The 16,560-nt window shown below is 42.2% G+C and overlaps 1 protein-coding gene and 1 long non-coding RNA gene across 2 annotated transcripts; one reads left to right on the plus strand and one right to left on the minus strand.

Moving 5' to 3' along the window:
- Positions 1–1,291: 1,291 nt before the first annotated feature.
- Positions 1,292–6,440, minus strand: FUT4 (fucosyltransferase 4). The gene has a single exon (XM_071555562.1). The coding sequence runs from the start codon at positions 6,438–6,440 to the stop codon at positions 5,220–5,222; it is 1,221 nt and encodes a 406-aa protein (XP_071411663.1). The 3' UTR covers positions 1,292–5,219.
- Positions 6,441–7,175: 735 nt separating this feature from the next.
- LOC139672083 (uncharacterized) lies at positions 7,176–9,900 on the plus strand. Its single transcript, XR_011697855.1, has 3 exons — positions 7,176–7,252; positions 7,908–8,050; positions 9,019–9,900. It is a non-coding gene; the product is annotated as an uncharacterized lncRNA (long non-coding RNA).
- Positions 9,901–16,560: the final 6,660 nt, after the last annotated feature.

The raw sequence follows: 16,560 nt of genomic DNA on the forward strand, positions 1-16,560 counted from the left end.
ATGCACCAAAATATATTCACAATCCGATAATCTATGCTTTCTATTTACAATCATCTTTCTGCCTTCTGCTCAAAAACAAGATAGCCAATTTCCCATCATAGGCACTCATGTGACCAGGATGTCAGAGCCATGGCATGCCACAATTTGGGCATTGCTACTGCTCTGTGTCTTCCTGGACTGAGCTTCTCATAATCCAAAATACTTACAATGTCTTCTACATCAGTGGCAAATTCAAGCATGCAAATGCAGAATTTTCTTCCATAATGCATACAGCCAACTCATGGGCTGATTGACTTCAGAAGATGGTTTAATAAAGAGAGAAAAATTCAAGTTACAAGTTTAGGACCATCTTTTCTTAGTTATTAAAAGAATATTTTTAAAATATTGAGCATTACCTAAATAAAGTCCGGTTTTAACTCTGTTGCAAAAACCAATTCAATTCTAAGGACCTAAAGTCACTGAAGGATTTCAGAAAAGTGTACTCCTTAAGAAAAAAATTTTCAATTCGAATGGACTCCAGAATGCTTCCTGAACAGACTGAGCACCTTACTGGTGGCAGTGCAAAATTCCTCCAAATCATAAAGTACTCCTAAAAAACTTATCTCAAATTCTCTGGGGTGAGACTCAGGAACAGCTGCCACTGTGAAATTTAAGCTTAAGTAATTTAGCTCAAGATCATAAAGCAAAATATCTGCAGAATGTAAAGAAGGCAAAGACACTCTCACCTCAGGTATTGTTTTTTAAATGGTCATACAGAAGAAAATACAGAATTATACAAATTGTTAAGCTGAACTGGTTGCATAAACTGAGCTGGTTACAAGCAACACCTAAGTTATTCAATTAATCACTTTTTTTTTTTCACTGATTAGAAACAGGCTCTTATACTTGGATCCTGATTTATTTTTAGTTAAATACCACTTAAATCCACATTAAGTCATTGTGTTCTTGTCAATAGATTTTAGAATGTCAGCTCTATGCTCCTTACAAATGGCCATTACACTCTTAAAACAAACACCATTTTATATGACTGTTGGATAGAGAGCCATGTGGGTGAGTTTAATCAGGCATAACTCACTTAAGAGTCACCAAAAAAGCTTGAACAAACTGTACCCAATGTTTGGCAAGAAAATATTTACACCTGTTTCCCCCACCCAGTGTTCAGTCACACCTAGAAAAAGAGCAACAAAAAATGTTTCCCCTCTCAGACAAGAGTAAGCAAGCAGTTGGTTTAAGCTCTACTTAGAAAAGCTCAGTGTGATGGTGATGCAACATCGATCGCTTAAGGGACAAAAGTGAGGATTGTAGCACTGACCCTATCCTGGCCAGGCAGGAAGTTTCAGAAATGTTGAAATTTCTCAATACTGTGCACCAAGCAACACAGAAGATGCATGAAGCGAGAGGTAAACCATCACCTGTACCACAAGCAGTGTTAACAAAAGCTTAGGGTCCTTGGTCTTTCATTGCTCAGTTGAAGACAACGATGAAAAACCATGAAAAAACCTGCAGCTAAAAAGGCAACTGTAGCATTACATGCTGAATACAAAAATATAGTCTCATTTTGAAATTTGAGGGGAGGAAAAAAGAATCTAATCACATTCAAATTCTCTGTGGGTCAAGAGACAGTTTATTTTTTTACTTTCTTTAAAATGTTTAAAATCTTAAAAATTTTTCCAACAGACATCCAACTTCAATAAATGCTCATTTTCATATGGAAAATAACTCAGCATAGCCTCTCCTATGAAAATATTTTTCTCCTGGCACAACCAGGTTTCATGACTAACCTCAAATGGTCTGACTACTTGCAGAACAATCGGTCACTTTCATTGATTAAACAAATATGAAAAGACATCTATTCTCTCTAAAAAAGCAGTTTTCTACAGCTTTCGAAACACGTAAGACAAAAAACAGGCTAATTTTGCACTACTTCCTTTCTTTAATTTTATTGAATGTAAATCTATATAATTAGTACAAAGTTACTTCATTCTATGAAGATGAACACAACTTATAGTAAAAAATTTCCTGAGATACAATATGCAGCTTGAAGAATCACACAATTCTTATTCCATTTACATAATAATAAAAAATAACGTTATTTCTTTTCCTTATAAAACCCAGAAGATAACAATCTTCCTTTCTCTCCCTTCACTCCAATATTTTAAGGCATGGAATAAAACACTTTTTCAAAATGTCCTCAAAAAGACTTTTCTACTTAAAACAGAAAATAACTTTGCTTATCTTTTACAGATGGATTGTATACATCATCTGCAGTGTTCTGGGGAGTCTAGTGCCTGATCTATGGTCCAGTTTGCTCAGGCAAACGTTCTATTTATCATTGAACTGGAGCTCCACAGAGTGAACTACAAAAGCCAGTTCTAAGCCGGCAACAGTAGAACAGTGGAGTGGGTGAGCCAAAAGCCAGAGATTTATAGAGATGTTGTAACACTGACTTCAGCAGCTGTAGGCCTGGGCTGAGTTTCCTCCCAAATGTAAAAGGGAGAGTGTGCAACACTCATAAGAATGATGACACTAGAAAAGGCTTCTCTTCTTCCAAAACAAATTCTCTGCAATAATTACAAAAACCCCTGCAGTTTCCACTATAAAATTCTTGGAAAGTCTCAATGCATACCTCATAAATACTGCGCAATTGTAATCGCCTTATTCAAACATGATGCTTTAATTGTTACATAGCTCTTTTCTGAATTTTATAAAACTCAAATATTTCAACTGCTTTTCTTAGAGAGGCTGAGAAAAACAATTAACATTTGTGATCTCTGGAAATTTCCATGCTTCTGTAGCCTGATCTTTTCCTTGCAGCATTACTAATGATTACACAGAACTGTGTACCTGGAAACTTTCAGAAAACACTAAAAAATGCACTATTTTCAGCACACTGATAAAAAGTAGTGCAATCTTAAATATTAGTTCACCACCTTTGAGTTCGAGGTTTTGTATACATTTATATAAACAGTGATTAAAAACAGAATAGGAAAAAAGGAAATAATAAATTCAAAGAAAGAAAGATTCTACTATCCCAACACTTAGCTATTACTGTTAACATTACACCACCTTTTAAAAATTACCAAACCAATGTCATGGGACATTGGTCATAGTCATAGTAAACACTGGCAGAGAAACAGATGAGCATGCCATGAAGAAAAGGCTTTTACTTTAAAAAATCACTTCATACCTGTTGAAGTGAAAGCACAGCTTTAGGTACCATCCCTACTACACTCTACGTTGTGTAGACTGTCTTCTTTCCTCTCCCAATAGACATGCTACAGCAACTCTGGCATTAACAACAGAAAGCTCCATTAAGTACATTCGGCTATCCTTCCTTGCACAAAAGAAAAAGGAAATAAATGCAGAAGCCTGCAAGATCTGATCTGGAAAATCTACACAAATTATTAATGAACGTCATTATTAGTAGTAGTAGTTCTTTTTCCAGTAATCCTTGATTCCATGCATCCCTAATCATGGGGAACATTTAAAATAAATTACAAGAGGCTCAAAAACCTTAAAAGCACTCACCCAACATCCCATACTGCTTAAGTCAAATCTAATCTCTTCCTAACCTAAATATGACTCACAAATGCCAGTAAACTTGCCCGTTCTGATGCCCATCTCTTGTTTGCAATTGACTTTCTTCTTTCTCCATCTGTTTTGTGCCTATGATTTTGCTACAAATGAAGTCTCTGAGGAACTGGATGGATTATCCAGCTCATTAAAAAGGAGCTGAATTAATACCTTAATCATTTGAGCACGACCCTTGTAGGTCACCCTTTCTGTGCCACTGAACCTTACAGTTGCAAAGGATACATGAGGGCTCAACTTCCCAAGGATGTGTAATTGTAACTGAAGTTTCCCTGAGCAAAATTACATGTAACCAAAAAGTAACCAGAGAACAACTACTAGGATGACTGCAGCAAAATGTCAGTCTAAAAGGGAATATCTAATGTAAATGTTCCAGACAGGCACTGAAAGAAGTTCTATCTTAAGACCTTACTTATTGATTAAAAAACTGAGCAAGAAAACAACCCACAAATCCAAAGAGAAAAAATACTGCAAATCCTTCCCTTTTGATATTCTTTCCTCAGACAATCTGTATTTTACCAAAAGTCTAGATCTTTACAGTAATTTTAATTTTGAAAGGGAAATATTTGGGAAGTTTTGCAGGTTCTTTGGTAATTATTATTTTACAGACAGCCAAGCAGCATTCTAAGTAGTCCATCGCCCAGAAGAATTTTAAAAATGCGTGCCATAAACCTAAACAGTTCCTACGCAACAGCACAGCCTATTGATTCTAGAGAAATAAGTTAGACTTTCTGTATACATATTTAAAATAGTAATAAAACCCTGCCATTCTGAGACTTTCCCTACATTTTGTGTATGGCAATAATTTTGCAGAGAAAAACATGTAGATTCCTGTAAACATTTTCTAATTCTTGAATAAAGGGAGGGTGGAAATACTGTAACTTTTTTTCCTACAATCTGTCTTTCCCTGTAGAGTTCTACTCTACTTTCTTACAGGATAAACATGCCTATGGTTTCAGTAGGCAGCGGAAGAAATGCTTTACATCATCTGAGCTGTTTGTCCGCTCAGCTTCAGTCCCTTACATACACTTTTTCCTAAAATGGAACAATTATTTTGTTCAAAGCATTATTCGCTGGCTGCTGCAGTTTCAAACACTGTTAAAAGGTGCTGCTGCATCATTACATTCTTGCATTCAAAACTTGCGGCTCAGAATGTGTGTGCAAATAGCTTTCACACACATAAAAATCAGTTTAAAACATTCACTTTTGTCTTAGGAGTACAGAAGGCCAGCATTGATCATGTATCCCCTGCAAGCAGAGGAAGTTTCACAGTCCAGGAAGTTGTCATAGCCGACAAAATTGGTTTCAGCTGTACAGCTGAAGAACTTGGCATCAGATATTTCTGTTGAGCTGTGCAGAACATTAAAAGTTTCAGGTCTGTATGACTTTCGGAAATTTAACTTCATTCTTTAAGAATCATCTGGCACGACGTTTCTTTGTACTTGCATAATTTTCCCGTTAATAAAAATCTTCCTTTGGTAGGCTTTTCACAACTCGTTTCACTGTATCTGTATGCCTCTCTCACCGATGACAGCCGCCTGTGCACTGCCTTGGCTAATGATCTCTGTGAGAGCCATCCTTCCCGATACCTTGACACTGGCCCAGGCTGTTCAGGCAAGCCAGGAACATCAGCTTTCAAACCAGGTGGCCAGATTCTGTACAGTCTTGATTTGACTCCCAGCTGCTCTAACGGCCTCGCAGACCTTGCAGAAATGCTCGTCCCAGAACGAGGTGACGTGGACTTCGTACTTCTTCCTCCAGGCAAAGTACCGCCTGTAGCTAGGTTTGTTTTTATCAAGGAATTTCAGGTAGGTGGCCAGCAGCCGGGGGCTGGAGAAGTCATCAACGTGGATGAAGGAGTCGTGGGGGATGAAGTGCTCGTAGTTGGCCCTGCGGGGTCCGAGGACGACGGGCACGGCGCTGGCGCAGAAGGCGTTTCTCCAGAGCTTCTCGGTGATGTAGTCGGTGTGCTGGGAGTTCTCGAAGGCCAGGTAGAACTTGTAGGCTGAGACGGTCTCCACCACGCCGCCCTCGGCCAGCTCCATCCCCCGCGCCCCGTACACGTCGATGGGCAGGTGCTCCTTCAGCTGGCGGTAGTAGCGCACCCGGGCGTGCTCCTCGTTCCAGTTGCTGATCACCCAGGCCACCAGCCGCGTCTTGCGGGGCAGCACGAAGGGCCGAGGCGCTGGCGGGGCGTAGAGGTACCCGTAGGGCACGAACACGTCGGAATCGCGGCGGTAGGACATGGTCCAGTTGAAGAGCCCGGCGAGTCCCTGCAGGCCGGGCGAGTGCGACGGCGACTCGAAGTTCATCCAGACCCAGCGCTGGCGCGGGGGCCGCGGCGGGGGCCCGCGGGGCAGCCCCCCGGGGCCGTGCCGCGCCAGGTCGCGGTGGTGGAAGAGCACCGCCTGCGCCTCGCCGAGCCGGCTGCGGTCGGCGCTAAGCCGGCAGCCGCTGATGTTGTAGCGCCGCCGGCAGTCGGCCAAGCGCCGCGGGCGGCCGAAGGGCTCCCACCACAGCAGCACGGTGACTGCCTCGCCGCCCGCCCGGGCCGGCTCCGGCAGCGCGGCGTACAGGGCGAACGCGGCGGCGACGCCCAGCAGCCCGGCCGCCAGCGCCCAGCGCCGCCACCGCCGCCGCCACCGCCGCCAGCGGCAGCCGGGGCAGCGCCGCGGGGCCGCCTCCATCCCCGCCGCCCGCTGCCCCCGCTCTGCCCCTCGCAGAGCGGCAGCGGCGCCGGGGCCGGGCAGCGCATCGCGGGGCTGGGGCTGCTGCCGCCGCCGCCGCTCGGCCCCCACGCCCGGCCCCGGCTGCGGGGAGGTGCCGGTACCACCGCCCCTCCCGGCCATGCCGGCCCGTCCTCCCCCCGCCACCCCCGGCCCTGGTGCCGCCTCGCCCCGCCCGCCCCCGACAGCCGCCGCTCCGCCCGCGGGGAGAGCGCAGCTCGGGCTCCCGGCGGGTCCGCGGACTCACCGCCTCCCCCGTGCGGCCGCTCCGCCACCGCAGCCCCGGCAGCGCAGCGCAGTGACAGCAGCCCCTGCGCCCTGGGCTGCTCGGTTGCTCGGCACCTGCTCGGGGCTGCAGAGGGGATTTGTTTCACCGCAGTCGGGAAGGGTTCCCCTGGGCAGAGCCCGTAGCCTGGCACGCACAGGAATGGCCGTGAGGATGCTCACCAGAGGGCTCAGGGCACCCGCGCCCTGGGACCTGTAGTGCGCTGACCATGGCTGGGTGCCGGGGGATTATCGCAGCCACTGTGTCACTGCACTCATCATCTGGGCAAGGGGGAGAAAATATAACTAAAGGGTCGTGGGTCGAGATACGGTCAGGGAGAGAACATTCGGCAATTACTGTCACGGGCAAAGGTACTTAGGGAAATTAATTCATTGCCTATCAAATCAGAGTGGTATAATGAGAGATTAAACCAAAACTGAAAAACATCTTCCCCTCTCTCACTCCCCCTTGCTGGGCTCAACTCGACTCGAGATTTCTGTGCCTCCTCCCCAGTAGCGGCACAGGGAGATGGGGAATGGGGCTTCAGTCAGTTCATCACGTTTTCTCTGCTGCTCCTTCCTCCTCAGGTGCAGGACTCCTCACACTCTTCCCCTGAACAAGTGTGGATCCCCACAGCTCATACTCAACTTGATACTCATGTAGCTCCCAGGTAATTTCCAGCATGATTGTTTATCAGCCAGCCAGTTCCCTGCCTGTACCAGTGATGCGAGTTTTCTATTCCTCATGCCGAACTTGCTCTTTCTGCTTGCCAAACTTCTCGAGGTTTCTCTTGGCTCAGTCCAAGTCTATTAAAGCCTCTCTGAATGGAAGTTGCATGAGTCAAGATATCAAACTTGCTTTCCAACCTAGTAATTTCTGCAAAATAGTGAGATAGCCAATATTACCAGAAAGTCTTAGTGCCATAAACATAGCACCTGTCTTGGCAAATAACAGTGATTTTAGTCACAAAATGGGAATATGGGAAAGTTACTTTTCCACAGTAGAAACCTTCAAATACAGAAATACAGCACTAAGGGAGGGTAAAATCCTAAGGCCTTGAGCTGTACCTAGATTCAATATAGAGCACATGAATACAATGAACATTACCTAAAAGGAATACAATCCCTAGTCGGCCTTAATTAAAAATTGAAAGTGGTCTGAAAACTCTTCCTTAGTAATTTTGTATGTTCAGACATTTTTGCAGATTATGTGAGAAATCCAGGACTCATGAAAGTGAGGAGAGCTCAATTGACTTCTGTGGAATTCTGGTTCACTCAATAAATTTGATCATATCAGCTGCAATGACAGTTCTTACTTTCCTTCAGGAACTTTCAGCACTGATATATGATTTGGAGGAGTCTTTGTCTAGTCATGTTTTCATTTCCATTGCTTGAAGACTTGCTGCTAAGCCATTTCAAACCCAAAGCCTAACCGGTTCATTAATGATGCAAGGCCTGATCCTGCTATGGTAAGTCAACAAAAATGTTGGCATTAATTTAACATTTATGAAATGTTTCAGGACAAGTTAATATGGAAATGATTATAAATCAAGTAGTGACAAATTTGAAAGGCAAAAAATATGCTTTCCTTGTGAGTATACACAGTGAGAGTTGCCTAGACACCTTTGATTTTTTGCAGTCTCACAGTGAAACATCAGTGTGATGTTCAGCTGCACTGCAATGGCATCCACATTAAGACTATTGTCATACAGAAACAAATCTGCTGAATTATTTAGCATAAAATCAAAACAAGGCTTTCTATATTCCTCAACACAATGTCAGTTAAAGCTCTTTAATGCATATGAAAGAAAGCTATTACTGAAATCCAAACTTAGTTTTGATTGTATATACAGCAATACTATCCATTATTATAATAATTTATATTTATTTTATTTAGACAAATAAGAATTACATCAATTCAAGATGAGAGGACAGTAGCCTAAAATGTTTCTATGAGTAATACAGTCATCTTAAGTTAATTTTCATGTTACACCTGCCTCTGTGGAAACTAAATACATGTTTACATTATATTTACATGTTGGATGTAGTCAACTAGTTCAAAAATCTTTATAGAATCTATATGTAGAGCATGATGCAACACATATTTAAGGCATATTTTAAAATTTTTACAAATTACAGATCCAACTGTTTTATTGCTTCTGTCTTTAAACCCCTCACAATATGGGAAATAGCAGAAATATATTTTAATTAGCTATTCATCATAGTCACTACTGAAAGTGATGGTAGATATGCCTTCATCTACAAGTCTAGAAGCCTCCTAGAAATTTTGGTGAAGTAACCTTAAAAGCCAGATATGATGAGTTGCTGTTGACTGACCTCACTGTCAGGACTAAGGTTAAAATAGGTGTCCTCAGATCTGTGTATAGGTGAGGAGCTTCTTTTGCCTTTTTAATATCTCATTTCATTTCTCTTCTAGAGAATAACTACCAGCTGGGCAGTAACACACATCAGCTCTACTTTGCCTCATTTCTGCCACAATACACAATCGCATCAGCTACTCTGTGCTGGTAGGGTTTTGTCAAGCAGTCTTGTTCACTCTGACTCGTGAAGAATTCCATGGACATCACTGAGAAGTACAACACAATGAAGGCTGAGTAGCATTGCCAGATGCTGGAAGACCTCCCACAGGGAACACATCTGGTTTTGTCTGCTTCAAAGATAAACTAGCACAGGACATAGCCCCGTGGACTGAGGACCACACAGATTTCTTGTTGCTTTATACACAACTTGGAGAACTGTGCTTTAACTGCTCTGTGGAAACCACAGTAAGTTCTCATGTTGCTGATAGTCCGGAATTCAAAATAAAATGCTGTCTGTTAGTAATGAAGCTGTTGCAAAATAAAAAAAAAATTGCTTGTTTGAAGGTTAAACATTTGCCATTTCTAGCAGCAGTAAATGTTTTCACCTACAGTTTCCTAACTGGCTTCCTCTTTGACTCACTCTGTTTTGTCAAACTTCAGAAATATTTAGGCCTAGAAAAGTCTTTGAATTTATTTGTCAACTGTCTTACAAGTGCAGTTTAAAAGGTACTGCAACACATGATTGTGTTTTCAGCAACAGCAATCAATCCAGACATTCTGTCAACCAGGGAAACATTGTGGAGTTTTTCATCCCAAGAAAATGTTGTCAGCTTCAAAGAGTAGCTCTCTGGTACCAAAATGAGACTTAAGAATTACTTTGAAGTCTCTTCTTCATAAATAGTCCCCATGGTTTCAATGCAAGTTTTTGCAAGTAAGAACCTAATTCCTGTGTGAAAAAGAGTGATAAAAGTTCTGTTCTGCATAAATTGCATACTGCATTTCAGCATAAAGTTTAAATGCCTGTAATTTGATTACTTAGTGTTTCATGTTCAGGATTATGATCTTTTTGCTTATAAGTTTAAAATTCTGAAATATAACCAGAGATAAAAGAATCAGTTGAAAGTTGATGCCTGTCTTGTTTGAATGAACAGCTTCTGGGCAGACAAACTCACATTACTGCACATGCAGCAAATGTAATGTTAAAATATTCTGACTACTGTTCTGCTTGCGGCTGTGAGTACAGTTGGATTAATACTATGTGAAGCTGACATTTCCACGTCAAGGCACAGGCATGAACAAATGTACTGTGCACACTGTGAATGGAGGACGTTGTCCAGCACACTCTTCAACCTACCATTGAAGCACACAGCTTTATTCTTCACCAGTGTAGACCAGAGCCAAAATCAGAGCAGAAAATTTCCCTACCAAACCCACATGATCTTCAGACACTTGGACACACACGTGGATACCAGAAAGCCAGAATTTGGCTCTGTAGATATTTGTTAGCAGTTATCATTAATTTCAATCTTTGGGCACTTGACTGCATCTTCCACAGCCACAGTGGCAGCGACAGGGATGTACCACCAGCACTGATACTCTCATTTTACCCAGTGAGCATCCCCTGGGCCAGAGGGCAAGGATTTGTTGTAAAGCTTCTCTTCAAACATCTTTGAACCTTAAGCATGAGGTTATGTTTCAGTCCAGGAGAGAAAACTAGCCCTAATTTGAAGTAAATCTCCTAAACCACATACAATCTAATTATGGATGTCTCAATACCAACAGCTTTAATAACTTATCCTCCTCCTACTGTGCTTCATTACTGAAGTGTAGATGTAATCATACTTTTATATAAATTGCTTTGTTTTATTCAACTAAAAGATGAGACACATAAAAAGGTCACAAACATGAATACATCAGACTAGGTATGAATTATCCAGACCTCATAATTGAAGTAATATACTTAGTAGAAATCTTCTAATGGGCATTTCTCTGTTGTACAAGGTTGAACAAAAAGGTATAAGGAGAAAAAGAGCAAATGAGATTCAGCAAAACTGAGCTAGTGCAGGAATCCAGGATAGAAGCAGAAAGTCTTTTCATTTGGAAAACTTTAAAATAGGAAACATATGAAAAAGAATGACAAAGCAAGGAGGTGGAAGTGGGATAAAAACAAAACAAGGAACAGAAGCAAGGTGCAACAAGTTTAATCAAAGCCTCTATCTGAAACCCCCAGTGTTTTCAAACATTTTTGTTTAATTCTTGGTCAAATTTGCATCTAAAAAGTGAGAATAATGTTTTCAAAAGTAGCTACACCTCTAGTGCCTCAGATACAATTTTCAGTGCCAATAACTTTTTTCATTTAGAAGTCAAATGGAAGTGCAGAAGAGTTGGGCTTGGAGCCAGCTGAGGGGTTGTTTTGGTTTGGGGTATTTTTTCTCCCTTCTCACTGATACAAAAATAAAAACAAACTTTCAGTGTCAGAGTACAGCTGCAGACAATCAAAGAACAAACATCCAGTTTCATTCAAAGATAATTGTAAAAAAAGCAAAGGGGAACAACTTCTACCTTCGCAAAGTTGTCACTGAGACTTCCTTTTTAACAATACTCAGTGCAGTTTAGATACTTCCTGAGAAACTGAGAGCCCAAGAAACAAATACCATCTCCACCTCTTAGGCAAGGTTTTGATATCAGGAGGTGGACTACAAGGGTGGCTTCTGTCAGAAGCTTCTAGACATTTCTCCCATGTCTAACACAGTCAGTGCCAGCAGGCTCTGGGAAGGACCCACCGCTGGCCAAGGCTGAGGTCTTCACCATTGGTTGTAGCACCTCTGGGATAAGAAATTTAAGGAATAAAACGTAATGCACCGAAGCAAATGCAGCAAGAGAAGAGAGGAGTGAGAATATGTGAGAGCAGTAGCCCTGCAGACCCCAAGGTCAGTGCAGAAGGAAGGACAGGAGGTGCTCCAGGCAACAGAGCAGAGGTTCTCCTGCAGCCCGTGGGGCAGATCATGATGAGGCAACTGTGCCTCTGCAGCCCATGGAGGTCCATGGGGAAGCAGAGATCCACCTGCAGCCCCTCGAGGACCCCATGCTGAAGCAGGTAGATGACTAAAGGAGGCTGTGATAGTGTGGCTCTAGTGGGCACAAGTTATCCAGCCAAGGTCAACCCACCACACACACCTTAGGAATGTGAATTATCAACCTGAGGTATAGTTGGGAATAAGTAGCTCCTTAATTTTAACTTATCTATCCATCTTAGGTTTTTTTTTTCATTGTAATTTAAAATTCACTGGAATTTTTTAAAATTCAAGTCAGGAAGACTTGTTTATACCACAAATGTGCTGGAGAGTTATCTGGAAAGAATTCTGGGAATGGAGACTGTAGGATAAGTGCTAAGTATTATTAATTTGGGAATGTACTGCAATTATTCTAGAAATATGGCAAAGACCAATCATTAAGATGGACTGTTAAACATAAAAGACAGGAAATATCATGTCTGCCAACCTAGTCCACAAGGTCCATCACTTGTTTGTGGTTTGTCTCCTCCCTCTCCTGTCACTTCTACTCACAGTTCTCCTCCCCAGGTTGACCAGGCAATGATCTTTGCTCCGTATATGTCATGCTGTCACAGCCCTTAGGAACCAATCATGGATCCTTCTAGGTATGGTACAAATACAGCTTTTGCTCCACTTGCTGAGGTGAATCTCATCTCTTCCTATCAGTTCTTAGTCCTCAAAGAGAAGACATCCCATAGTCCTAAAAACCACCTCGCCATTTCAACACTAGCTGTGCAAACAATTGCTGAGCTGCAGGATCCATCTATTCCTCCAGCCCTATATCCCCACCATTAGGATTGAGGAGAAATCACCTGGACACCTATGTCTTTGCCTCACCCTATAGCAACATAGTCATGCCCAACACACTTCATGTCTCCACTGGAAGCATCACTGGTGACCCTATGGAGGAGCAGGGAGTAAAAGTCTGAGGCCCAGACAAGGTTCAGCATGCTCTCCACATCATTTCAGATCTATCCCACAATACACCTCCCCAGACAGCATGTTCTGGTAACAAATGGGAGCTTTCGTCTCGCACAGCAGGAAGTCTCCAACTATGATCACTCTTCACTTCCTCTTACGTGACTCAGGCTCTGCCAACTCAGATGCTTTGCTGGAGAGAGCTTTAAGCCTCTCACCTGCTACCAAAGCACTGAAGCTATTACAGATCTGCAAAGGCCACTCTTGTCTCTGATGCACCCTCCAATCATCCATGACTATAGGGGTCACCAAGTATAGGGGTCACCAAGTATTGGGGTGCGCCCCTTAGTCCCAATCAGAGGAGCTGTGGATGACAGTCAGAAGAGCTCCAGCACAGCAGACATCAGAAGGCTTGATCAGAAGGCTTACAACTTAGAGAGTTTATTTAAGATAGTTAACAGACAGTTCCTCACAGCTCATAGTAGTAGTAGAAGTAGCCCCTAGTAGTTCCTATTAGATCATCCAACCCTCATGCAGTAACATCCACACCTTTTATGTTCTCTCTCACATCCAACATGCCTCTACATTATTGGTTAATCAATTCACCTTACATACATCACAGCCTCTCATTGGCTATGAGAACTGTAACCTGCATTACTTAAGGGATACACTCACTGTTACCGCCCACACATGACCATTCAAAGTATTTTTTCATAGAATCAGAGAATCACAGAATCAGTTGGGTTGGAAGAGACCTCTGAGATCATATAGTCCAACCCTTGGTCCAACTCCAGTCCATTTACCAGATCATGGCACTCAGTGCCACGTCCAATCTCAGTTTAAAAAACGCCAGGGATGGTGAATCCACCCCCTCTCTGGGCAGGTCATTCCAATGCCTGATTACTCTCTCTGGAAAGAATTTTTTTCTGATCTCCACCTTCAATTTCCCCTGGCAGAGCTTGAGCCCGTGCCCCTTTGTCCTATTGCTGAGTGCCTGGGAGAAGAGACCAACCCCCACCTGGCTAGAACTTCCCTTCAGGTAGTTCTAGACAGTGATGAGGTCACCTCTGACCCTCCTCTTCTCCAGGCTAAACAATCTCAGCTCCCTCAGCCTCTCCCCGTAGGACTTGTGCTCCAGTCCCTTCACCAGCCTTGTTGCTCTCCTTCTGGTTTTACACAATACCTAGAAGGATCCACGTTTGTTTCGTAAGTGGCATGATAATACAAAACAAACTAATGATCATCTGGTGTTACCTCATTGTATTAATGGCTTAAGAGTGAGAGTAAGCGACAAGTTATTTCAGTTTCCATGCTGCCTCTGGTTCTCTGATACTGTGATAACGCTTATATAGAGAAAGGCTTATTTATGTTAAACTGTAATTAAATCAGGCTAGATACCAAATCACACACTCTTTCCTTCTAAAATGCTCAGTTTAATGGATGAATTCAGTCTAAACATTTTAAAGCATCTCTTTAATTACATTACAATCCTCTGCTGTAACTTAGAATCCCTTTGCAACAGAGAAGACTATGAAAATATTGAATTTCACAGTTGAATTTTTGCCAGCAAGGACATTCTGTAACCTTTGGATTGTGGCATCTTCATCACTGGCTGAAATACAGATCAGATTTGGCTAATTAAAACATCAGATTAAAAAGGATCATGAGGATAGGAATGAAACAACAAATAGGAAATAGCTCCATATTCAGGTAGAATTTTATTCAAAATCCTAGAAGTACAGATCCACATTTCCAGAGATAGCGAGTCATTCTGATGTTTCATTTGACACATCAAAGCAGACTCGGTTCTTCAAAGCACTTAAGTTCAACAATCTGTAAAAAAAACAAGATCTGCTCTCAGGATGGATGAGACACTACATAGTGAGCCCCCCAAAACACCAGTCACTTTTAGGGAAAGACAGTAAAAGTGAGAAGAAAAATGCATTAACTTTGGTAAATTCAGCTATGTGGATATATGTTTTGTTCTTTTTTTCTCTTCTATTTATATCTCCTACATCTTTTCCCATAATTTCTTACAGTTTCTGTGTTGCTCACTGTGTTCTCCTATCTTCAGTTCCCTTCAGGAATTCCTGACCTTCTGTTCTGTATCTCCTCTTCCGTTCCCCTTGTCAGTGCTTCTTCCTTTTCCTTTTGCTCATTCCTCTCCTTCTGGCACTAAACACAGTGGGCTCATCTCTAGAAACACCTGTTTCTTCTTGTCAATTTCCATACCTGTACCTACTCCATCTCCCAGCTAGCATATCACTCCCTCACTTCTTTCCCAGGTGCTTACACTGAAGAGGGGGTGTAAATGGCAATGGTTTGGTGAATACAGGAGCTGAAGCCAGATTGCTCCCAATTTTTTGTCCTGTCATGTATCTTTTCAGTCACTTCTCTCATGATACCTGTTCCACTGCAGAACAAGAGTATAGCTAGTGAGGACAGCACCACTTGCAATCCCTGAGAATGAAGGTAGATCTAAATTCCCAAAGGAAAACCAACAGATCCCATAATTTCAGCATCTACATCAATTTGAATAAACTGCTTTGTTTTAAAGCTGTTCTTTCTTCATGGATCATGGAGAAAATGGAGGAGATCATGATCTTTGAAAACTCTGCTTGCCTGAGGCACATGAGTTTTAAAATTATGCCAACATATCAAAACTGAGTCATTCTTTAGTTGTATTTTAGGCCTGCTCTATAACCAAAATGTTCCTACAAGTAGTAACTCTAAAGTAAAGGCAGTGTGTCAGAAGGCTGTATTGGTTTAACAGTTCTTATACCAGTAATAACTTAATTCATGCTGCTGTTGTGACTAAGATGCCACTATCTTCAGATCCCACAAGCTCAAGATTGGAAGAAAGAGGTGCTAGTCATGCACCTACTTGTATTTTTAAACCACTAGCCTGTGAGAACTTGGGAAGAAGATTCATTTAAAGGCAAAATATGCTGCAAGGCTATAGCGCTAAAAATATTCCTCTTACCAAGCTAACAAACTCAATTTCCTTGGGGTTAGAGTTTTTCATAGAATCATAGAATCATAGAATTGATTGGGTTGGAAAAGACCTCCGAGATCATCGAGTCCAACCCTTGGTCCAACTCTAGTCCATTTACCAGATCATGGCACTCAGCGCCACGTCCAATCTGCATTTAAAAATCTCCAGGGATGGTGAATCCACCACCTCTCTGGGCAGCCCATTCCAATGCCTGATTACTCATTCTGTAAAGAATTTTTTTTTCTCTTCTAATAAATAAATAAAGCTAATACATTTCACTGAAGGAGAGAAGGTGGGCACATGTAGAGGACTAAAATCTACTGGCTTATAAGGAACAGGTCTGCTCCACAAAAGCCACGCTCCACAGACTGTAAAGAAAGAAATGCACTCCCCAGAGCATTAGCTGACCATTGCAGGCAAATTCTGAAATGCCTGAAAGGTTACCTAGTTCAAGCTCTTTTCAGGAGGTGTGTTGGAGGGGGGCTTTTCCAAAGAATTGCATTTGTTAAGGTTGGATGTTAAGAACAGCAAGTAAAGTTCATTATGAACATGAAACCAACACTTACCACCCACCAGTAGGAAACAAGTGATCATTCCACATATTTACAAGAGGTTTCAGAATATGAAATAAGGTGACTCAACACAGCAGTCCTAAACAGCTTTGTTATGCAAAGATTTCAAGTCTGTTGGCT

Source organism: Pithys albifrons, chromosome 1 (genome assembly GCF_047495875.1).
Source record: "Pithys albifrons albifrons isolate INPA30051 chromosome 1, PitAlb_v1, whole genome shotgun sequence".
Taxonomy (NCBI): domain Eukaryota; kingdom Metazoa; phylum Chordata; class Aves; order Passeriformes; family Thamnophilidae; genus Pithys; species Pithys albifrons.

Coding starts and splice junctions, on each gene's coding strand:
- FUT4 (XM_071555562.1), bottom strand. CDS start 6,440: ATGGCCGGGAGGGGCGGTGGTACCGGCACCTCCCCGCAGCCGGGGCCG.